Raw genomic sequence first — 25,754 nt, 5'->3', positions numbered from 1 at the left:
ATTACTTTCCTCTTGATGTTAAATGGATGGATCATTCTTGAGAATGAATCTAAGGGACCATCAATATTTCCTCGAGTTGATCGCTGTTCTTCTCTGGGTCTTTCTTATCAAGCCTGATCCAAAGTTTGATTTGATGAATTATATGTCAATGTTCTATAGTGGGTCTCTACCTTAAAAGACACTACGCATTAAATGGGGAACACGATGTGACAAACTGGGCGAATTGGCTGTGTGATTAGGAGCGCGCAGCTGTGAGCTTGCATCCGGGAGATAATGGGTTCAAACCCTACTGTCGGCAGCCTTGAATATGGATTTCTGTGGTTCCCCATTTTCAGATCAGGTAAATGCTGGGGCTGTACCTTAATTAAGGTCACGACTGCTTCCTTCCCACTCCTAGGCCTTTTCTATCCCACCATTGCCATACATAATTGTTGCATATAATTATACTTTGTGCCTTACAGATCAAATGATGGTACAAATATTTAGGTTTAGAGCACAATTAATATGCACACATTATAATAATAACTGATCAGCTCCTCAAAACTGAAAGAAGAATCATAAGAACTTGCATAAATTAAAAAATACCAGGTCAAATGAGTCTGGAGCATCCTTCCCTATGAAACTGACCCAACCACCAGCAGTCAAAAAGAAAAGAATCTCATATTTCTTTCACATCTTGCAACTGCCAGGAAATAAGTTTTTACGACTATTAGTGATGAGAAATCTTGGAAAGAAGACAGGAGGACAATGGATCCACGAATTCAGCAGGATCTCAAAGCAGTTGGACTCGAGTTAGAAGATGTAGAGAACAGAAGTAAAGACTACTAAATTTTCAGCAGAAATTACACATCGAAAGGGTATAGCGATTTCTGACTGACTGAGAAAATTACGATTGGAACGAATGAAAAAGTACTGGGCAGATCACAAGAACCAAACAGTACAACGTTCAAAGAGAAAGTGACGGAACAACTCGAGTACTCCAATGTGGCCAATACATTTAATAATAATAATAATAATTCCTATAATATAATGTATAGCAAGAAATGAAGTATTGATTTGACGTGCTTTATAAAAGTGCTGTTTGATTTAAAAAATAAAAATAACTACAAGTTAAAATAGAAGATTTAAAAAAAAAACCAGGCCAAATCAAGAAACTCTCAGGTAAACAAACTAGACTACAGATCAAGATCAATAGACAACAATGGGATGTGTGATTTCAGGCGAACAAAGAAAGTTGAGATCCGAGAGTCCGAGAGAATGAAGAAGTATAGGGCTGACAGAAAACTGAAAAACACCTTTTTCAAAAAAGCAAATTGATTGAAGTGGTCCAGTGAAGGTCATAAATCGTAAATACAGTAATAGTAATTCCTGAGGTGTTTATTCTTCCCATAAATTCCTCTACATCCCTGGGTGGTCCAAGTTGAACAGTATTTGAGCCAGTTGGCGATGCATTAACATGTAGTACTGGACTGAAGTGCGATAACTTATTAATGCCATCTGATCCTGAGCTCTGGTTTGTTTTAAAAACTATTTCAGACATTTATAAACATTTGTTCTCGGTTGGTCACCAAAGTGAAGTCAATAACAAAATTGGTTACTCGCTGCCTAACTTTTCTCTGTTAACCCTCCAAGCAGTTTCAAGTAGTATCTAATTTAAAAGATTGTAGCTTCTTTTTTATGTAAAATTTATTGTGCAGGGATAAGATTATTTTCCATCAACATCAGGCAATCCAAAACAAAATGCTTTGTCTTGATCATTGGTATTTTATCCATCGTGTGATAAGTCATTTATCTGCAAAAATAGAGATTCATTCCAAAATAATGTAATTGTGAAAAATAGGCCTTGTATTAATTATTGATGACTTTACATTTTATATTATCAGCAAGTGGAACATTCTCTATAAGACCATGCAATTGTTTTATTAGGTTTATCACTTTAGATTATTGGAAAATAGGCAACATCATGGCGTAGAGATGGACAAAGTTAAATGCAGGCTATGTGAGTGAGAGGCAAATACTACTACATCTAACTCCATACTCTCTCTTTTGTGGCAGAGATGTTCTGTAGAGTAACAATTTTTATTGATCAAACTCAGAAAGGCCGTGCGACTTGGCCGTGCTTTTAGAGGCGCGCAGTTGTGAGCTTACCTTCAGTAGTTATTGGGTTCGAACCCCACTGTCTGCAGCCCTGAAGTAGGTTTCCCATTTTCACACTAGGCAAATGCCTTAAAGCCACGTCGCTTCCTTCCCACTCCTAGCCGTTTCCTGTCCCATTGTCGCCATAAGACCTATCTTTGTCGATGCGACGTAAAGCAAATTGGAAAAAAATAAAACTTACAAAGCTGGATGAAAACATTGTGTGGCTATTGTTTGTACTTTTCACTGCTTCATGTCACTTTCTGACTCCAACTTGGCAGTTTTGATCCTGGGTCAGTCTGGTGGTTTTTGAAGGTGCTCAGATACGTCAGCCTCGTATCGGTAGATTCACTGGCACATAAAAGAACTCCTGCAGGAAAAAATTCCAGTACATTGGCGTCTTCAAAAAACCAAAAAAGTAGTTACTGGTACCTAAAGCCAATAACGTTATTATTATTACTTCCATGTCATTTAATTCTAACTTATGAAAAAGATACCTTGTGCCCTCTCAGACTTCACTCCCATATACAAAGTTAGTTTGAAAACAGTGATGTAAAGGAATTTTTTCATATGAAAGGTCACTTCTTTCTTATAGAATACCATTGATTGCAGCTGCGAGCTCAATGCATTAGCTGTCCCACACCTTGATTCATTTTCACTATGTATACTACCATCCTGGAATAATGCACATCCTACTTACTCAAACTTGGTGTTCGATCCTCATAGGTTTCTTCCTTCCTGACCTCTTTATTCTTTGAAATGCTAATTTTCATATCTCCATTGCAGGCTTTCAGCTCAATCTGTCATTCATTGGCTTAGAGAGAAATATAAAAGGGAGTTCAATATATAACACAACTTTTTTTTTTTTTTTTTTAAAGCATGTTGTATTTATTGAGGATTTAAATACACCATGTTATTCTCCAATCCTTTTGCTACAATATCCTATTTTTCAACATAATCTCCGTTCAGTGCTACGGCTTTGCGCCACCGTAATGTAAGGGCCTGTTTGCCTGCATGGTACCACTCGACTGATCGATGTCAGAGCCAACGTCGAGCTGCATCGATGACTTCCCCATCATCTACATAGTGCTTCCCACGGAGTGCATTCTTCATTGAGCCAAACAGATGGACGTCAGAAGGCACGAAATCCGGTCTGTAGGGTAGATGAGGAAGAACAGTCCACTGAAGTTTTGTGAGCTCCTGTCGGGTGCGCAGACTTGTGCGAGGTCTTGCGTTGTCGTGGAGAAGGCTCACTGTGCTTTTGTCCACTACCAGGTCTCCGTAGACATTCTGCAAATACCTATGAATATCTGTGATGCCCTGGTTTTCTGCCAAAAGAAACTCATTTCTGTTTGGTATGCACCTCCGTTACAGATGTCATTTTGAAGGCTAGTTATAGGGCTGCCACCTATTGGAAAAATAATGAAACTCTACAAGACAAAGCGGAAAAATTGAAAGATGTCCCAAACAAAATTCCAATTTTTTAAAACGGAAATTGGCCGAGAAATAAAATGCGTTGCATTATATATTGGACACCTTTCGTATGACTTAAGCTACCAACTTCCTGAATGTATGAGCTGCCAACAATGGACAAAGTGTACAAGAGCCACATGAAAAATGTAGCTACAAAGTTGGGAACTGACACGCGTTACTGCTTACTACATTTCCACCTCATGTTCCCTACCACTCCCTCTGCCATTTTATACCTTTCAATAAATTGTCTATATATACTATGAACAGAGAATATCCAGCAAACACCTGCTCCTATTAGGGATCAAACCGATCAGTCTTGCCGGGCTGAGTGGCTCAAATGGTTGAGGTGCTGGTCTTTTGAGCCCAACTTGGCAGATTCAATCCTGGCTCAGTCCGGTTGAATTTGAAGGTGCTCAAATGAAAACCGTGAAGGTAGTTAGTGGGATGTAAAGCCAATAATATTAATATTTCTGATCAGTCTCCTTATCAGTTCATACAGAACAATACTTATGGCAATAAACCCTTTTTTTCTTTCCTGTCTTATTGCTGTTTTACTAGCATCTAGTATGGAGGTTGAGGGTTATATGTTGGATTTGCTGTCCTCTACTTTATTGAAATTGTTAGGAATTTTATTCATGGTAATTGACCTGGTGAATGGACCCCTACAGAGTTCTCTCCAAGTAACCACTCTGAAGAAGAATGGCAGAGAGTGGTTCATCAACTTTGATGGCTGAATTATAATAATCGCAACACCTCAGTCGTCAGGCAAAACAAATGAGGAATTAAAAAGAAAAAAATCATGTCGTGGAATGAAGGTGGTGTCTGGTAATAGATAACGAGTGTTTTAGCACCCAAATCTGCTATATCATAAGTTAAGAACTTTATGTTTTGTGCATATTGACATGCAATCAGGAGAATATGTATGAGGTTATCCACCTTTCAATACACTGTAAAGAGACCGGTTTCAACCCAGCCTTATAATTCTAAACATTGGTAAATTACACAGTGTATGTACAATCATTAAAATCCCTTACCGTATACATAGTTTGTGATTTTTAGCATTTGCGATAAATGCGAAATATGCCGAAACTTTGTCAGTGTATGTGCCTTCATCTTATATGACCCGTACGGGTGGTTTTTAGCGATTTCGAATTCGCGATAAAATGCGAAATTATACAATTTATGCAAAATAGATGTGAAACTCTGTTTTATACGAAATAAACATATATTTTTAAAAACTATGCATTTTTCTTAAAAATAAGATATAAATGTTGTTATTTATTTCAGGAGAAATAATTATTACAGCGCCCATTGCGATCGTAAAGCGGTAACATGCTTTGACGGACACTTCCGTCTTGGTGCACGGAACATCTATAAGTTCATTATCGCAGTTAGCTGGTCGGAGAGATTTATTCTCTTTGTTTTGCAGCCTAACCGATTGATGTCAGATGATACCTGAAGCTATTTTCTCTGTGTAAATAGTAACTCTGAGCTGAAATACGGAAAATAAAAAGCACCTCATTTCGCCGCTCGTTGTAAACAATCATGGCGGCATGGATGAGTTTATTCGTAACTGGCTTGAAAATAGTGATGTTGAAAGTGGAAAAGATTCTCTGGAGAGTGAAAATACTTCTTCTTCAAATGACAGTGATGAAAGTGATTCCGATTTCAGTTCCGAGATGATAGTGCCAATTGAAACTACGTGACAGAACCAGAATGCAACAAGAGCGAGTGAGAAGTCTAGTTTTCCTTTTTTTTTTACGTCGCACCGACACAGATAGGTCTTACGGCGATGATGGGACAGGAAAGGCCTAGGAATGGGAAGGAAGCGCCCATGGCCTTAATTACAATACAGTCCCAGCACTTGCCTGGTGTGAAAATGGGAAACCACGGAAAATCATCTTCAGGGCTGCCGACAGTGGGGTTCGAACCCACTATCTCCTGGATGCGAGCTCACAGCTGCGCGCTCCTAACCGCAAGGCCAACTCGCCCGTTGAGAAGTCTAGTAAAATGATACTTGGAATTATGATCTTGTTGACAATAAGACTTTCTGTAATGTGTAAAGCAGTTTTTGAAATTCACTCTATAGTGAGGAGGGGGTTGGGTAATAATCCGAAAGAAATGGACTTAGGGAATGAATTTCTAACCCCACAGTTCTGGGATCACGTTACTAAGGAAACCAATACCTATGCCCCTACATTTCTTGCTAATTGATCTGCTTCCCTTGAAACCAGTAATACGAACAAAAACATTGGTTTCCTGTTACTATAGACGAGCTAAAAGCTCACTTTGCTTTGTGTATTCTTATGTAGCCTATGTGATTAATCAAATTTATGTTAAAGTGAAGAAAAATTATAGTATGTAAGGGAATATTTCCTTTCACAAGTAATGGCAGGCCAAACGGTTAAATCATTCAATGTGTGGAATTTCTTTCACTGGCTAAAGAGCACTGCAAAGACCAGTCAGTCAAACAGCAAATACACTTTCAAGCACCACGTTCATTCTCTTTATGTGTTGACCCTTGATCTTAGTCAGTTATTCTTGACATTGGTGTTGAGTAGTAGTTCGGTTTAAAAGTACGGTAGCGATTTATTTTATTGTCTGTTAGCCATGGGTAGAAGCGAAGTGACGATCAAACAGCATGCCGAAAGTCACAAATCGGGACATTTTTATGTACGGATACAGATGGCCTATATTGATGTGCTGACTCTGCAATCAAAAACTTGAAGAAGAAAAAAAATGTTTTGCAAGCTTTCCTTTGCCTTGGCTGCACTTCTGTGCATTTGGGCCTCTACGGACAGTGTCGATGTAGAGTTTTCTTTTAGCAAGTACAACATAATTGTAACTGATAGGCGGTCTCAAATGAAGGACACCTTTTAAATAATTGGCAGGTTGTACTTAAATCATCATTGAAATTCCTCTTCCTTGTAGGTGTGTTGTACTGTGATAAATAAATACGTTCAGAATAGTATTTTTCACTTTGAAATTGTGTTTGTAAATTTGAAAATAAGCATATTCCTGTGTGTTCGTTAATACTTCTTGCAGTCTTGTGTTGATATTTGTCTTATTTTCCATAGTGAATTCAAAACTGCCTGTCGAGCAATGTGTGATTAAACAGTATGATTTTTCTCCCAAAAAAAAAAAAAAAAAAAAAAGACCCAAATACCGAATTGGAACTATGAACATTCTATCATTAACTGGAAAGTTAGAAGAACTCCTAGACATGATGGATAGAAGAAAAATATCAATATTGGGATTAAGTGAGACCAAATGGAAAGGGATTGGAAGTAAGGTTATAAATTATACTGGAGTGGACAGGAGAAGGTAGCGAAAAATGGTGTTGGATTCTTAATTAACGAAAGGACTGATGCTACAGCTGAAGTTATCTGCAAAAGTGATAGAATCATTAAAATGTCCATGAAACTGGAGAACACTAAGTACACCATCATACAAGTGTATGCCCCACAGACAGGCTGCAGGGAGGAAGACAAAGAGAAATTTCGGCAAGACCTGGAAGATACAGTTAATGAGGAAAATATTATTATTGGAGATCTAAATGCGCAAGTTGGGGTAGACAGACTTGGGTACGAGAACATCATTGGTCCACATGGATTTGGACAAAGGAACCCAGAAGGAGAACAACTATTAGATCTGTGCAGAAGAAATGATCTTATAATCAAAAATACATTCTTCAAAAAAATAGACAGTCACAGAATAACAAGGTACAGTTGGGATGGCCAGTATAGAACATTGATTGACTACGTAATCACAAATAAAGATGGTGGCAGGTACATCACAGATGTAAAGGTCATCCCTAGTGAAAGCATGGGCAGTGACCACAGATTGTTGGTAGTAGACTTCAAACATAAGACAAATGAAACGCAGAAACTTATTACGAAAAAACCAAGGATTAAAACTTGGAAGTTGCAAGAAGTCCAAATAAAGGAAGAATACAAACTAAGGATTCAACAGAGTTTGCCGAAGTGTGAAGTAACCAGCGTTAATGAAGAATGGAAGGCCTTCAAAGACACCTTTGTGGGAGAAGCCAAAAACCTATGTGGAGTTACAAGTTCTATCAAAAGAAAAAAGGAGACACCATGGTGGAATGATAGAGTGAAAACAGCGGTGAAAGAAAGAAACCAAATAAAGAAGGCACTGGACAAGGAGGAACAAAAACAGGGACACGAACGAAATGTACAAGAAATACAAAGACTTCAAGGAGTATACAGGAACAAGAAACTTGCTGTAAAGAACATTGTAAGGGAAGAAAAAGAGAAGAAATGGAATGAGTTTGCAGACAAACTGGAAGAGGACAGTAGAGGAAATATGAAATTGCTATACAGAGTAGTGAAAAACAAGCGAAGGGATCAAGAGACCATAAAAGCAATAGAACGTGATGATGGAACTCTGGCACAAGAAGAGGGAGAAATTAAACAAGAACTCAAGATCTATTTCGAAAAGCTGCTGAATGGAGATACAGAAAACGTAACAACGGATAGAGAGCCAAGTCGAGGAACCACAACTGAACCACCAATTACATGGCTTGAGGTTGAAAATGCGCTCAAGAGCATGAAGAAAGGAAAGGCAGTGGGCGTAGATGAACTAAGTGCAGATATGCTGAAAGCAGCGGGAGTTCCAGGAATCCAATGGCTCTATAGACTGCTCAACAAGATATGGGAGGAAAATACTATTCCTGAGGACTGGAAGATGGGCATCATTGTACCTCTGTTCAAGAAAGGAAGCCGACGAAAATGTACTAATTACCGTGGTATCACACTACTGTCTCATGTCCTGAAAATATTGGAAAAAATAATAGAGACCAGAATCAGAGATATTGTTGAACCAATTTTGGAAGAAGAGCAGTATGGTTTCAGACCAGGAAGGTCAACTACAGACCTTATATTTGCAATTAGGATGCTAATGGAAAAATACTGGGAGAAGAACAAGCCTTTATTCCTAATATTTTTGGACATTGAGAAAGCATACGATAGTGTACCAAGGGAAAGAATTTGGCAATGCATGAAAGAACTTCAAGTGCGAGATAGCCTCATAGACAAAGTGAAAATGTTGTATAGTGGGAACAGAAGCTGTATTCAAGTAGGATGTGGTTTGTCGGACTGGTTTGAAACAAAGAGAGGAGTGCAGCAGGGCAGCTCATTGTCACCACTTCTATTTATTATTGTAATGGATGTAGTAATGAAGTCTATTAAAAGGGAAGAACATGGAGATATCAAAGCCTTCACATTTGCAGATGATGTTGCGATCTGGAGTGACTCAGAAGATGAATTGGGAGAGAGAATACAAAGCTGGAATGAGGAGTTTAAGAAATATGGTTTAAACATCAGCAAGACCAAGACGGTGGTGATGAAAGTGTATGGGGAAGGAGCAGAACCAATAGTCATGTTAAATGAAGCTCAACTGGACAGCGTTCCAGTTTTCAAATACTTGGGTAGCGTTATATCAAATGACAACCTAGCAAAACATGAGGTGAACAATCGAATCAATAAGGCAACACAATTCTACCACCAGGTGAGACACCTGCTGTGGGATGAGCAAATACCCATGAAAACAAAAATGACATTGTACAAGTCCTATTATACACCAATTCTTACATACAGTCTCGAAACCACAACACTGACCAATAGAGATAATTCCAAACTTCAGGCAGCTGAAATGAAATTCCTACGCACTATGATCCAGAAAACCAGGAAAGACAAGATTAGGAATGAGAAAATTAGAGAAGAAGTAGGAATAGACAATTCTCTCCTAAATAAGATTCAGATATCAAGACTGAAGTGGTTTGGTCACATGAAGAGGATGCCAGTAAACAGAACTGCAAGGAAGGAATTTGACAGAAAGGTAGAAGGAAGACGACCCGTGGGAAGGCCACGAAGGAAATGGATAGATTTAGTTAAGAGCGATGTAATGCTGAGAGGTCATGATTGGGACAAGTTGGTGGAGGAGGAATGGTACAAGGACAGGATGAGATGGAGGAGGCTCATATACAACACCCGGGAAACTGGAGATGGTTTAGGATGATGATGATGATGCCTATTTTTAACCAATTTGCTACAAAATGCTAAATTTGATTACTTTAGATGCTACAAAACGCTAAATTTGAAAATCAAAACGCTAAATCACTGATTTTTAAATGCTATAAACCACGAACTCTACGTATACATTATTACAAGATAAAAAACACATTAAAATATATAACAACAAAATAGAAGATGCTTAAAACGCCAGATGTGAAATTCAAATAAAAGTTTTGGTGTTATATATTTAAATGTGTGTTTTATGTCTTGTGATAATGTATGCAGTAAGAGATATTAATGATTGTACATACATTGTGTAACTTGCCAATGTCTAGAATTATAAGGCTGAGGATGACCCCCAGTTGGGTTGAAACCAGTCCCTTAAATAGTGAAATGATCTAAAATCTGTCATTTTACTAATATTGTATTGAAAGGTGGATAATCTCATATCTATTTTCCTGAGTCCGCTATAGTCTGGATGATGGATTCAGGGGTTTTAATCTTCCTCAGGAAGTCCAGAATTTCTTTAGGCATAGTGCTTGTCATCAAACCAACCACTTCCCATTTTTGAATTTGTTAGAAGATTATGCAGTCTTGTTTAACACTGTGTAACTACTTTGAACAACGAACTCGTTCTCATCCTCAAGGAACAAGGGTAAAATTAAAAATTAGGAGATAGTGGATTCGAACCTCACTGTCGGCCGCCCTGAAGATGGTTATCCATGGATTCCCATTTTCACACACATTACTGTAGTTCCACTGTTCATCTTTATGGTAACTCTTTTAAATTTTGTTGAATGTGATTATATAATTGGGTATTTGTTGTAGGCATATTATTGTGCACTGATGTGATGGCTCGTGGCGTAGACATCCCAGAAGTACACTGGGTCATACAGTATGATCCACCTTCCAGTGCATCTTCTTTTGTCCATCGATGTGGGCGCACAGCAAGAATTGGCCACCAGGGTTCTGCCTTCGTGATGCTGCTTCCTTCTGAGGAGGCATACGTAGACTTCATCTACCGCAATCAAAAGGTAATGAGATTGTTAGAATGAGTTGAATACTAAAGAATAGGTTGTTAATGCCACATAATATTTAAAGTAGCAATGGGGATAATTGTATTAATAATAATAATCAACCCGCTGGCCTCTCACGGCATGGTTCCGTGGTTCAAATCCCGGTCACTCCATGTGAGATTTGTGTTGGACAAAGGAGAGGCGGGACAGGTTTTTCTCTGGGTACTCCGGTTTTCCCTGTCATATTTCATTCCAGCAACACTTGCCAATTTCATTTCATCTGCCAGTTATTAATCATTGCCCCAGAGGAGTGCGACAGGCTTCAGCTAACCCTGAAGTGTAACAGGACTAGTGGTTACAACCTAATTCTGAATAGTGTGTGCAAGAGTTTTTTATGCCAACTTTTGGGAGGAAAGAATTTGTCATTCGCGCGCGCGCGTGTGTTTTTTTTTGTTTGCTACTGATAGTTTCCTTATGTAGGTATTCACGTAAATTAGTGTATTGCATGAATTCCAATGATAGGAGTTTTCTGTTGTACGTCATAATCCATTTCAGGTTCTCCTTGAAGAGATGTCTCCTGTGGATCCGTTCCCAGACACTGTTGCCAAAGTGCGACGCCTGCAGGTTGAGGATCGTGCCATCATGGAGAAAGGTGCTAGAGCATTTGTCTCCTACATCCAAGCTTATGCCAAACATGAGTGCAGTATTATCCTGAGATTGAAAGGTGAGCCGTACCTTTATTTCAAGTTGAGATAGAACTTTTACACAGTCTAATTCTAAAAAGTCTAATTAATCCTTATTGGCCAATTAGTCTTAATAAAGTTAGACATTTAAATCTCAGTCAGTACTTTGTAATTTTTACTTCACTTCAATGTGCGACCTTCATGTTTCCATTAAGGCCTTCCTCAGTGCAATTCTATAGATCAGTCATACATCCAAGTAATTCGTAATCAATATACAGTAAAACCTCGTTAATTCGAAGTCGTTGGGACGCAAAAATCGGACTTCGAATTAACCGCCAATTCGCAATTCAGAAGTACCAACCCTTGCCGCGTTACGAAATATTCTAAGCCCGTTACTGCATGCAGTTAACCTTGATTCACAGTTTATACCTTTCAAATGCCATGAAAAAAGAACTATTTCCAAAATGTATCCAAAAAGGTGCATTTACAGTATTCAAATAATGCACTTGCATATCTCACTGGCAAATATAACCTCACGCAACAAAAGAAAGAAAAAAAAGCACGATTCAAAGACGAGGAGAAATCTATGCTGGTTCCCATGTGCAAGTGCCTTATTCATTGGAATACTATACTGTATGCATTTTAGATGCCTTGTATTTACACAGAAAGTACCCGATGCCCTTAAAATCAAACTTTCCTATGACTGTATCCTTGAACGATTTCCCGCCATGGCACTTTTCTCGTACTTCAGAAATGTAAACACTTGCCGCGTCACAAAGTATTCTAAGACCCATTAATACATGCAATCACCTCGATTCACAGTTTAAACCTTTCCCATGCCATAGAAAAACTATGTCCGAAATGTATCCAACAAGGTGCATTTACAATGTTCAAATAATGCACTTGGATAAATCACTGACGAACATAACCTCACGCAACGAAAGAAAAAAAAATCACAATTCAAAGACGAGGAAAAATTATGCTGGTTCCCCTGTGCAGATGCATTATTTTTTGGATATCTGTACTGTTTGCATTTTTAGATGCTTTGTACTGGGATGCAAAGTGCCCGACGCCCTTAAAACGTAGCTTATCGAACTTTTCTATGACGAGGGGATGAAGTTTCTCGCTTCCATTGCAATTGCAACGCACTACAACGACTCCCATCCCCGACCCTTGTACGATTCCCGGCTGGCACTTTCTCCTTTAAAACCATAAGACCGTTTGGGCTCGCATTAAAATAAAGCAATGCAGTTTCATCGGCAATGACAGTATTGTTCGGTGCCTACGAATTTATTATACGAGCCACGCCTTTTCGTCAACTGTCGGCATCGCCAGTGTTCGCGCATTCTGTTTTCCCGCACACTGCCTGTTGCGTGATATTACGGCGTTCCTGAAAAGGTTGAATACAAAAGAATTCCGATTTCATTCAACTTGGCAATCATGAAGCGCACTGTAGACCCACCGAACTGAGTGTAAGTGCGGAAAGCTACCCCTCCACGTTCCGGAACACGCGTTCTATTATGACGCGGATAAATTTCGAGTTGAAATTACTCTGTAACATACTATTGTTTTAAAATGTAAAGGCAGTTTCGAATTAAAAGTCTGAATTTCGGTAATGGGGCCGACATTGTACTTCGAATTACGAATTATCCGTATTTCGAATTAAACAATTTAAATAACATGCAAAACTGTATCTCATGTTTCCGGGAACGAGAGCTGCTTCGAATTACGTGGAATTTTGAATTAACCGATTTCGAATTATCGAGGTTCTACTGTAGTTTATAAAACTGTATAAGTATCTATGTTCTCTTTCTTTTACAACCTGTATTTATCTTTGTCTTATGTTTGTTGCCTTTTTCTGTACTTATCCGTCTTTCTTTCATAAGTACCGCACTTTCACAAAATATTGCTGATAATTTTGTTCACATAATGGGTAATAAAGAAATGTGCAGTTCATATTTTTAATGTAAAAATTCAGGGTTTTACTAACATGAGTTTTTCCTTCCCATACTTGCCTAATGTTCAATTGGACTTCTGCAAGAAGCAGGCAGGTAATTACAGCCTCAACTGGTTAGGGCGTTTTTGTGGGGACCAAAAAAAAAAGTTATAACGAGGGAATGTGCTAAAAAATTAATAACAGTTATGCTGTTAAATTTAGGGTTAGGTTTGAACGTAACGTAAAAATAATTGTGATAAAAACAATCCGTCGCCACAAGACCTATCTGTGTTGGTGCAACGTAAAGCCACTAGCAAAAAAAAAAAAAAAAAAAAAAACCCAATTGTTTACAATTCTAATTAATGAAATAAATAAAAAAATAATACATTTTAAGAACACCAACATAGTAAAACATCAAGGAAAAATTATTTCAGAGATGTAAACTATACACGTTGCTTACAATTATGTTTAACCCTCTTGGAGCCAAGAGCCGATCTAGTCGGCCGCTCCCCATCAGCTGGAAGAGGCCAGAGCTCCGCCTCCACTCTACTACTGTAAAGTGCCAGGCCGTTTTCAGTGGAAATACATGTATTTTAAAATTCGCGTATATCTACCGGTGTATAGCAAATACCGGCATGAAATTTTCTACGTATCGACTACGTAGAATAAGAAACTGGTTTGGAGATATATAAAGAGTCAAAGACCTTTTATTGTTGATTTGTAGTTGTCGATAACGTTTATTTTTAGGAAGAGAAAAATATTTTCGCACTTTCTCTCTCAATCTCTACTTTAAAAAAATAATTTACGATACAAAAGAATATACGTAATTATGTATAATGTATTTCTAAATACAATTCTATAAAATAACTAATTTGAACGAGAAAAATAAGAACATAAAAAATAAAAATTCAAACATACGTCACTAGTAAAAACAAGACAATTTTACTCACCGATAAAATTTGCGTGAATGTATCGATCTTTGGCAAATACCGACAACAAATTTTCTATGTGCGGACAAGACAGTATTAAAATAATTCTGAATTATTAAATAAGTAAAAAAATAATAGTTGATAATATAGTTTTTGTTTTCAGAAAAAATAGTTTCTCGTTTTCGGTTGTAGTATATATTAGAAAACTAATTTTACAATACAACAGAATTTACGAAATTAAGAAATATATGGCACTAAATCCCTGATTTGCTTTAACCTACTAAGCGACCGCTGCTCAGTTCGGTACCTGCAGTTTACGAGGTGAATCATGGTCAGTGAGACAGATCCTCTCAGTAATTATTCTTGGTTTTCCAGACCGGGGTCCTCTCACCCTCAGATATCTCCTCAATTGCAATCACTTAGGGTCACTTAGATTGAGTGAACCTCGAACCAACCTTCAGGACCAGGCGAAAATTCTTGACCTGGGCGGGAATCGAACCCATGACCTCCGGGTGAAAGGCAGGCACGCTGCACTTAGCCCGCGGAGACCGGCATTTAGGTAATGATAGAGGGCTATATGTGACTATAAGGTTTAGCAGAGAGTAAGTGAAAAGTAAATTGAAATGTGATATGGGCGGAAAATCAGACGGTAGGGCATGTTTAGGTCCAAGAACTTCCTTGAAGGAGACATGAGGTTGAGGAATGTTGTCGGGTTCATTGGGACAAATTTCCACAAAATGTTCTCCAGAGACATCATCATCATCATCATCATATTAGTTATCACTAGTTTCATCTACCAGCATATTCAGAGTAGTTTTAGTGCTGTTAGACACAGTTAAACGTCTCTTCTTTAGCTGCGGTGATCCCGCGGACGTGTCTGGTATAATTTCATCGCTACTCTCTGAACTAAATTCCCTATCGCTATCCGTTAAATCATCAGCGTTAACTTCGCACTGTTCTAAATACTGCATTAATCTATTGTCAGCAATAGCTGCTGAAAAATTATCACGTGAATAACATGCCATTTTCCTGTCACACATCCACTCACTGCAAGGAGCAATCTCTTACTGACCGGTTAGCGGTATTTGTAAACACAGGAAACGACTCTTGTGAAAGGTATAACACCCTCTTAGAACTGCCAAAGCAAGGCCAGGCACACAATAACGTGTAGCCCCTTTACTACAGGTTGTAACAAAAGTATGCACTCCACTATAGGTTGCCTCAAAATTACGTATATCACAGAATTTTAAGCCGGCCGATGTAATCGGCTCTGGCTACTTCCGACTGGATTGTTAACGGCCGACCAAATCGGCTCTGGCAATTTAAAGGAGGGAGCTCGCACTACCGCCTGGCACCAAGAGAGTTAAAGTTATCGTAGGAATGTCCTACATCTGGGCGATTTGCACACGTTTCATGTGTGGTTTAGCATCCACTTTCTCAATAAACTTTAATTTTTCATAATTTGTAAACTGTCTAGTTTTCTTCTCCATAACTGAATGTCCTGCAAACCATTATGCATAAGTACAGCAGGCCTATTTTACGAACGTTGTTACACAATTCACTTATGAACGTAAAATTAAGCATCAACACATCACACGAGCTACTGTTGTGTGATTCAAACACACACCCACAGCTAAGACTGGCTTAAGACTGACGCTTCCTACAGTTGTAGGCCGACACGCTAGGGCCATGAAATTAAGTTCTCTACCAAATCCTTACCCAGGCTAGTGGTCGCTGGTGGATCGTGTGGCCAGCGCGGCCGCGAACGCTGATTTAAATTATGATGGTGGAAGTTACGAACGTATTAAAGAGTGACGTAAATGTGCTATCCAGGTTTCTTTAGCGTGTATTTAATAGGACATGGACTGGGACTTTGAAATAATTATGTAGTAACCAGGGAAATGCACTAGAGAGGGATGTCTTAACCAGTTTTGACCCTAATTGGGCCCTAAAGGGTTAATGAAGGTAGACACTTCCCGTTATCTAGGGTGCAGTCCATGTAACAAAGGCAGCCTGAATAAAGAAGCGTGTATGAGAATCACTACAGAAAGGTTGCGGGTGTCTTTTGTGACAAACAAATGTCAACCCATATGAAGTCCAATGATAAGACTAGTTGCACTTAACAGCACCTAGTGCTGGACCCCCTCAAAAAGAGCTGAAGTTCTCTCTGTAGCTTGGAAATGAATATCTTTCACATGACAGTGAGAATTTCCCTCTACGATCATGTCTGTAACACAATCATCAAACAGAGGGTTGCAGTTAACACCATTTCACAAAAAGATGCTTGAAAGCAACTTTATTAGTATGGACGTGTCCTGAGAATAGCAGATGACGCTGTCAATAGGAACCTGACGTTCTATAACCTCCTCGTGCCCACGGTCCAAGCAAAATAGTTTTGAAAGAAATTTTAGAATTTTGGGATGCTAGAAATATCAGTTTTACAAAAAAACACGATATTGAATTTGAAACTATTCACTGCCGCAATACTGTATATAACCTATAGGTTACAGTGGGTTTTAATGTTGGTCATGGAAAAGTATGGGATATTTTCTTTGTACAATGTTGGGTACTTTAAAATGCACTAAAGATAAACATCAGTTCACTATATTAAAATACCTCAAAATAAATGGAGAAAAATAAACTTTCATACAAATTTAGGTTGAATGAGTCAACACACTAAAAGTACACAAGTCAAATACAACAAATCATAATTCATGGAAAACTTTGTAGCAGTTCCGATTTGCATTCATATACAGAAACACCTTACAAGTGGAACACATGACCCTACATTTAGGACTGTCACACCCTGGCAGACGACAGCGGGAAGGTTTCACATTTTCCGGGATTTCTGGCAGATGATCAGCATTCTTTTTGCGGAGGCTGTCGTGAGGTAGAGAAGTTGTTGCCTCCAAATGTGGTTCTGTTTGTTTCATCTTTCTCTTCCATGTCAACTTGTGACTGGGAGTTCATTAGTGAGTGAGCCACCTCTACTCGAAAGGCCAAAAAATCAAGCTTCTCCCTCTTGGGTGTTTTTTCTGCAGCTTCAGCTTGTTTATGTTCTATCCACGAAGCAGCCAGAACAAAATCAATCAGGTGGAATATCAATCGTATGGTCCATTTTTTGGTACGAGCAAGAATTCGATACATTGCTATAACTCGATCTAAAAAATCCACTCCTCCCATATTTTCATTGTATGAGAGGATAATCTGAGGACAATCTACAAAAATATATTCTTTTGTTTTCCTGCACCAGCGACGACACTGACTCGCTGGCTGAGCCCCTACTTCACTGGAAGCTAAAATGACAGGCTTGTTGTCGTACTATTTAACAGTGGCTACTTGACCGTCATCTCTCACTAACATATCATGAGTTCCTCTTCGTGCCCTTCTCATTTCAGAATCAGTCTGAAGCTCATCAGTCGGTATCCTGTTTTTTTTTTTTTTTTTTTTTTGCAAAGTTCCTGTGCCTTGTACTTCACACTCAGAATGGAGAATATCCAACGGATGAACTGAAGTGAAAAATCTGTCCATGTACTGCCAAGCCAGGTGGTAGAGATCTACATAATCGAATTACCACTTTTGCACCAATATCCAGATTTTGAAATGCAGCATCATTCAGAATACTATCTCCCCTTCCTTCATACAAACAAAAGTCAACTGGTAGCCCATCTAGAGCAGAACAGACAAAATGTTTCAGGCCACATGGATTTGGCCTTCCTCTGACAAACTGACGCATAACTACCTGCCCCCAGAATGGTACTATTTGTTCATCAATGGAATGTTTATCACTTCGTGGGTTATCTAAGCAAGCCTGCTGAATGTTTCTGATCAGTGGTTTCAACTTCCAATACTTGTCGCTCAATTTTTCATTTGAATCCACTTCTGTGTCATCTACAAGTTTCAGGTTGCGCCTTATCTTGAAATATCTTGCTCTTGATATTTTGTCCGCAATCTGTGGGACCCGGGTCTTCCTAGCCCAATACGTTCGTATACAGGGATATTTCAAGTAAGACATAATAATGGTGGCAGCAAAAATGTTCCTCACCTCTTCTACTGTGGCATCCAAACAAATTCCTTTGTCTCGTAGGTATCTGCGGTTTGTAAACTCCGTCAGTGTGGCAAATATGTTGCTTCCAACGTATCTGTAGAATCTTGAGAGAGGGGGGAGTATTATTGGCTCTTGTACAGGTTCTGGTGGAGGTGCTGGGGGAAATGGTTCAAATACATCAGACCTTTTCCAGATACCCTCGTACTGGACACTTTCTTGATCATTTTCTCCTTGCCATCTTCTTCATCCTCCTGAACACGTGTCCCATCGGGGGGTACAGGAAGTAAAGTGACGAAAGTTTTTCATCCTTATCGTCAGAAAGGTCTGACATATCGGACACGTCCCCATTGACAATTCCCAGAATCGCATTGGAATCCAGGCCTAAAAAAAGAAACAAACATTGTATACAATATTACTTCAAGTGTGACCCACTGTAACCTATAGGTTACATCAATACAAGATAAGCCACTGTTCGTTACACTTTACCGATTCCTATAAAATTACTCATGAATTGCGTATTATTGAACTTGTAGAATCATTACTCTTTTTAGAATACTAGAACTATTATTATTACTGTAAAAGTGTACTTACTTTCACCGTGATGCAATTTACGCCAATAACTAGTGGACTCCATTTTGTAAACATTCATTGTGACCAACTGTGGCGAATAAGTGTCTGAAAGTCAGCGTAGCCGATGCTGCACTCTCTGAGATGGTATTGGAATCATTAGTAGTGGCCTGCACTGCTTGGCGACCAAGATAAGAAATTGGGAACCTATGTAACCTATAGGTTACGCGGGGCCCGAGGAGGTTAACACATGCCCAGAAGATGCATCCTATGGAAGAAAGTGTGTTCATTAATCTATACAGTGGACCCTGTACCAATGGTGTATCGTTTAGAATAATAATATTGGTATATCATATAGAACTATTGTGAAACTCTGTTAAAAAGGTTTTCAAGGGACTGCAAAAAAAAAAAAAAAAAAAATAAACTACTACTTCTTAAGCAGGAAACTTCTTAAAAGGGGTAATGGAATTTCCTTGTTTGTGAACAATACCGAAATAGGCCAATATATAATTGCTGCTAAATGAAAGCCGCAATATAAAAATTTGATTATCATGACATGTATTTTTAGAGATAAAGTAAAATAAGTGAACATACTGTATTATAAATATTTGATAAGAGAAGGGAACCTTGCACAAGAGGTAAGAAGAAATACTAAGAACATTAAAACTGTAAATGGTAACTGTACATTATGTAAATTCTGTACTACATTAGACATTAAATATATTTTCAAACACAAAAGTCTAGGCTCCTACTTTGAAAAGAAATTGTCCAGGGTTGACTGTTTTTACTGCTTTCTTGAAGTATAAACCTCTCCATTTCCCACATTGCCTTTCATGTGTTCTCAGGCACACTGGCTGAACGTTCCAAAAACCACCTCAGTTTTTCAAGGCAGATGCTTTCCTCACTGCAAGATAGTCTTAGGGGATTGTATTCCTCAACCTATTCTTATTCTTCTTCTCCTCCTCCTTCAAGCTCCTCATCCCCTGCCTGAATTTCCTTGACGATCTGATCGCTGGTTTGCTCCTCGCAAGTTATTACCATATCATCAATGGCAGTGAAGTTGTTTGTAGATGGGTTTACCTGCTTCCATGCGTAGCAGCATATGGCGCACAACTGATTTTTGGTACCTCTGCTTCAATACCTTAATGATTCCTTGGTCCATGGGCTGTAGTACCGATGTAGTATTCGGTGGAAAAAATTCTACCTTGGTGTTCCTTAAATGGGGCCACTCCTTGGGATGAGCAGGGTAGTGGTTCATAAACACCACAAACTTCCTGTTCTGGCTCCCCATCTTGGCATCTAATGCCTGCATATACTTGTCATCCAAGCTGTCTTGTTGCTGGTGTACTTGCACGGTAATGTCCTGATATTTTTTAAAACCACGTGGCTTCCTAGACTTCCCTATCATCAGTTGAGATAGTTTTTCAGTTCCTTCCATATTAGCACCAGCCAATACCGTAACTCACACCTTACTTAATTTTACCCCGTGGCAAGAATCCCCCTTCAAAACTAGAGATTTATCCGGGATAAGCTGGCAAAAAAGTGCGAATTCATCAATATTAAAAACATTGCGAGGTTTGCTTATCTTAGCAGGCAGAACCATTTCCTTCCACGCTTCCCTTTCTTTCGCACTTACACTCTCTGCTTCGCCATACATTGTTTTGTAAACGATGCCAGCTGTATTTTTAAAGCGGTCCAGCCACCCATTGGACGCGGTAAAACATACCTTTAATTTGCACGCAATTTCTTCGGCTTTCTTCCTCACAATAGTCCCGCTGAAAGGTATTATTAAACTTCGCTGCTCTTTAAACCATATTAGCAGAGCTTATTCTACTTCATCATACTTTCCAGATTTAACTTTCTTGCAATTTGCTGAAGTATTTCCTGCAGAAGCAAAGATTTCTTCTTTCTTCGCTATAATGCCGTTCAAAGTAGACGGCAGCATCCCCAGCTCCTTTGCCAAAGCAACACGGGAAAGTGTAGACGACTCCACTTTCCTTATTATCTCCACTTTGTCTTTTATTGTTAGTGCCTTTTGATTGATCTCTTTCCTCTGAGTTCCGCTCATTTTCACTTAAAACGTTAGTGCGTTGATAGTACAAGTACAACTAACTTCACTGACTCCTATTCACACTAATTACGACGCTACACTATGCTTGGCAATCCGTAGCTTAGGTTTACAAGACGCAAAGACAAGACGTGTACTACAGTTCGTCAGCATGTGCTTTCTATCTTCCTCCCCCCCTCCCCCCCGACACCTGCTTCATGGTTAACGTCAGCAACACGTGGTATTGCAACGCCTCTGTGTGCCTTCCACCAACCCCCGGTTGGTTATCAACATTCATTCAACTTTGTAGACGATTGGGATCTTTCGGCCGGCTGTTTGGCGGCGTGTGTATTAGCTGGCAAGTCGGCTGTTTCCTGCATAGAGTCGGGAAGATGGTTTTGTTCACCTCACTAATAATGGACACGGTAAATCTTATCAGTTTAGTTCAAAAATGTAATTTCCTCTACGACAAGACCCATAAGTATTATTGCAACAACAACGTAAGAGAGAATGCCTGGAAGGAAATAAGCAAGGGTATGAAAAATCAAACAGGTTAGAATATTCAATTTCGTGGTAGATTAAGCCTATACGGTATTTAGTTTATTTTGCACTTATTATTGACCTTATTTCAGAATCATATTATGTTGGGGTCCATAGACAGTATGGTATGTTAGTACGATAATTGGCATTGGTTGGAATGTACAATCTTTAAGTGTTCATTATAATTTTATAAGTGGCATTCCATAGGTTTGTCGTACGTGTATTCCTAACAAACAGTAATGTTGTGGACAAATACATTTTATGGTTTTTAATTAATGTTGAGGCCACGTCGATTAATGACTTCACCCTGTCGTGGCACGCAACGTACTGCATTAAAGTTTTATCAAACCATCCATTGTGTGCTTTGTTTCCTGCATAGAATCCTGCTTGATTCTATTCTGCTAGATGGAACAGTGCATTGGAAATTTCGACTGATGGGTTCGATTAGACTCCACAAGGTGAGAGTGAGCATCTGATGTTTGTGTTGTCATAGCGTGACATCGTATGGCCTTGGCAAGCCCAGGCAGGTTCCATGACACCAGAGACACACCGCAAGCGCGAAAACTATATAACACAGGGTGCAACTTGCGCGGAGACTGGAGGGTTCTAACCATGGGCTGCTTTGAGCGGATGTTTTCTATCTCAAGGGACTCTAAAATCTAAGTTGTTTAACCGGGAAATATATTTACAACAGAACATTTTAAACAGGAAGAATATACGTATATCTCCATGCAACTGATCAAGGGACCAGGAATATCGCATTACTTAGGCTGGAAAACTTCTTATGCGGGAACTTCTTAACCGAGTTTCACTGTATGATTTTTAATAAGCTCGGAGCCCATCTGTGTGAAGATGGCAGTGTACGAAGATTGTGAAGATTCTCGTTGTTCTTTCATGTTTTCTCTTGGGTCCTCCTTTTCTTGCTCCCTCTTCCCACATTTTCATTGCGCTTATCATATTGTGTGTTTCCTTTCATGTTTCTGTTTTCTCTACATGACTTTATTCTTCGCAGTTATTAGCTTGGGAACCGCAAATTTATGCAGGTTATTAACAGTACTCTTGTGCTGATTTGACAACTATTCATTCCAGATTTGAACTTGGGCAAGTTGGCTACAGGATATGGTTTAATAAGGCTGCCGAAGATGCCCGAACTTAAAGGGAACAACCTTGCAGATTTTGAAGAAGAAAACATTGATTTTAATACTATTGCATACAAGTAAGTGTTATTTACCAATTCTACTAATGTGTTGTTCACACTTAAAATACTTTATTATAAGAGATTCAAGAAATTAGATTAAATTATTTATTTAGAATATTGATTCATTTAATAAGAGATGTCGATCATATTTTTTTGTTTGACTTAAATGAGTGTACAATCCATTATTACAAATCAGGTTATGAATATGTCCCACTCAGAAATATCTTGCTTTGAAGATCAACATTTTATGTCTACATGCTAGAATTCATCCTACCCTTCCACGACTAAGGCCTGTATTCACCAACAACATGATCTCGGATAACGGGTATTATCTCTGTTTAAAACTTTACTGGAGAAAGGTTGGCCGGCAAAACAGAAAATCTAAGATAATAGACTTTCAAGATGGCAGCTCGTAGATGCCTGTAGTATTTAACTCAAAGAGAAAATCACAGCTACGTGGAATATAACGAAGATTATTCAATGAAACATCCTAGGTGGATAAAAAGAACGCGCTACATACTTTGTTTGAATGTTCACAGCTTGGGCGAAGAGTTATGCTGCCACTCGTGTGTTTGTTGTTTGGTCTCAAGTGTGAAGTGGAACGCTCACGTTTCATCACCTGTGACGATGGAGTCCAAAAATTTGTCCTTTTCGTCTGCATAGCAATGAAGAACAAACAACAACCACTCAAGTAGTGGCATCCCTCTTCGCACAAGCCCAAAAATTCAAACAAACACTGACGACGAGGTGAAGGATGAGGTTCAATGCTTCCTCAAAGGCATGGTGGCGAGCTGGTATGACACGGGCATACAAAAACTGTCATAGCGCCTACAAAAATGCATAAATCGAAATGACTATTATGTAGAAAAAATGGAATTGTTCCATCTTTAAAATTATGTAAACATTATAGAAATAAATGGTTCTTTGTATTTTAAAAAAACTCATGGTGCAACAGCCCCGAAGGTTCATGGCCTACCAAGGGATCGTTGCTCAGTCCGAAGGCGTGCATATTACGAGGTGTCATGTGGTCGGCACGACTAATCCTCTTGGCCATTATTCTTGGCTTCCTAGACCATTTTAAAAAGATACGAGACCTTGTTCTTGGGATTACCCTCATAGTTTCAACACAGACCTCCTTGAGTGACTGTTCCACCTGCAGTTGGTGTCGTAATTCCTCATTTGTTATCTTGTCGCTCCTCGTTTCCTGTTCCATTGATCTTCAGAACTTCATTTCCACTGCTTGAAATTTGCTGATATCCCTTGTGGTTGCTGTGCACGTTAGTTCTAGTCCTGTTCAGTGTTTTCCATGCTGATCATGGTTGTGAGGTATGAGCTAGAGTCCCCCTCCAGCAGCTTACTGTGGACTACCACTGCCAGTATTGATTTCTAAGGATGCTTGGGGTAGCCATATTTGCCTTGTCACTACTGTTGTAGCTCTTTCATGATTTGATCTGATATTGCATCATTTGGTGATGCTGGAAAGGGTGTCGATTGTCCATCTCTCGGGTGAGTTACGCAGTTTCAGCTCCTACTTGCTGTTAGATGGTAGTGGAGCTGTACCACCATGACATCTATTTTGTGTGGCAGCCAGAAACCACATTTCACGTCTCTTTCAGTGTGAATTCCACTGTCTTAGAATAAACAGATTTGACTCACGCAGACAATGTACTCAGCTGTGGAGAAAGAAAGTGCCACACGTCCACATTTTTCTTCTAAGCTAATGTTCATTTTGATTGCTTCACAGTAGGTTAGTTACATGCACTGTACTGACGTGTTGGCCGTAGCACCAGACCTGTAGCTTGGATCTCCGCCAATTGAACAAGGTCTGAGTCTCGAGCTCAATCACAAGAGCATTGGATGCAAAATTTGAAGGTGGTGAGTTTGGTTCCCTCCAGCTACCATTGTAGCTTTGTACTTAACATTTTTCTGGCATATGTATGTCCGTCCATCAGCGATTCCGCTGGTGGGATCCTCAACAGCTCTGCCATCAGCTGTCATAGATGGCCTAGGCATCACTGAAGAGGCGTACTAAGTAAATGAGGAGTGAGGTAGTTTCCCGTTGCTTTCCTCACCGAGCCAGAGTTGCTATTACATATCAGTCTGCCAAGCCCACTGAAATGCATACACTAATCGACCCTATGAGCAACATTTTCACACCATTCATAGCAGGGACTGGCTGCATAAGGATTGGCATTATTAGCATCGCTCATACCTCAGTCACTTTCATATTGTCAAAGCCAAGAATAAGACAGAGACAGATCTATGAAAGTAACAAAATTGCTCTAGCCTATACCAGAAGACATAGTGCACTGTAAACACTAGGTCCTGCCAGCAAAGGCATTTTCTGGCATTTACTCACCAGGAATAATAGGCTGGAAGTATGTTTCAAGTACAAGAACACCTGTAAACGGAATCACAAGGGAGCAGGACATTTTCCTGCTAAAGTCATTTTTTCATTTAACCTTTTCACTGCCGTGTTTTGATGATCAGGCACATCGTCTGGGCCAGATTTTTTAAAAAATTTATTGTATTTTTTTTTTTTTTTTTTTTTTAAGGAAGAAGCACTTTCTTTTACAGATAATTTTTTACTGATACTTTTAACGGAATGCACATCATTCCCTTATACCCGCAGCCCAGTATGGTGTCGGGGATGAAGTGAAATTATATTTTACAGCATGTTTTTACGGCCGGATGCCCTTGCTGATGCCAACCTCCGTTGAGAAGGTAATGAATATGAAATGAATAATGGTGAATGAAACTGGGTAAGAAAGTGGAAGGAATCGGCTGTGGCCTGTGAATAGGAACTGTCCCGGCATTTGCTTGGGAGTGCAAAAGGGAAACCACAAACAAAAAAGAACTATTCTCAGGACACCTGACTGTGGGGTTCAAACCCACTTGCTTGCCAAATGCAGAGCTTGACTCCATAGCCGTAGCATTTTAACACACATGGTTACTCCGTTAAGTGATATTATTACTGAAATATAAAATTGCTATTATCAAAATCATTGATATTTGGGGAAAAAAGAATTTAGAACGTACCTGAGAAAGGGTTGACATTTCCGCATGAGATTCATCATTACTAATTTGTCTCGCACTTTCTTGTAGTTCATTATTGCCCTCCATATATACTCCATCTTCATTATCAA

General features: G+C 39.2%; 1 protein-coding gene across 3 annotated transcripts in view; it reads left to right on the top strand.

The window, feature by feature from the left end:
• LOC136886484 (ATP-dependent RNA helicase DDX55) overlaps nt 1-25,754 on the top strand; it is a 73,443-nt gene that overhangs the window by 30,312 nt on the left and 17,377 nt on the right. For all 3 annotated transcript variants that reach the window (XM_068230996.1, XM_067159294.2, XM_067159293.2), the window contains 3 exons: nt 10,473-10,678; nt 11,216-11,384; nt 22,500-22,626. In XM_068230996.1, coding sequence (XP_068087097.1) covers nt 10,473-10,678; nt 11,216-11,384; nt 22,500-22,626 — 502 coding nt within the window. The remainder of the gene's footprint in view (nt 1-10,472; nt 10,679-11,215; nt 11,385-22,499; nt 22,627-25,754) is intronic.

This window comes from Anabrus simplex, chromosome X, assembly GCF_040414725.1.
Source record: "Anabrus simplex isolate iqAnaSimp1 chromosome X, ASM4041472v1, whole genome shotgun sequence".
Lineage (NCBI taxonomy): Eukaryota > Metazoa > Arthropoda > Insecta > Orthoptera > Tettigoniidae > Anabrus > Anabrus simplex.
The sequence above is the reverse complement of the archived record's forward strand: the minus strand, read 5'-3'. Positions and strand labels throughout refer to the sequence as shown.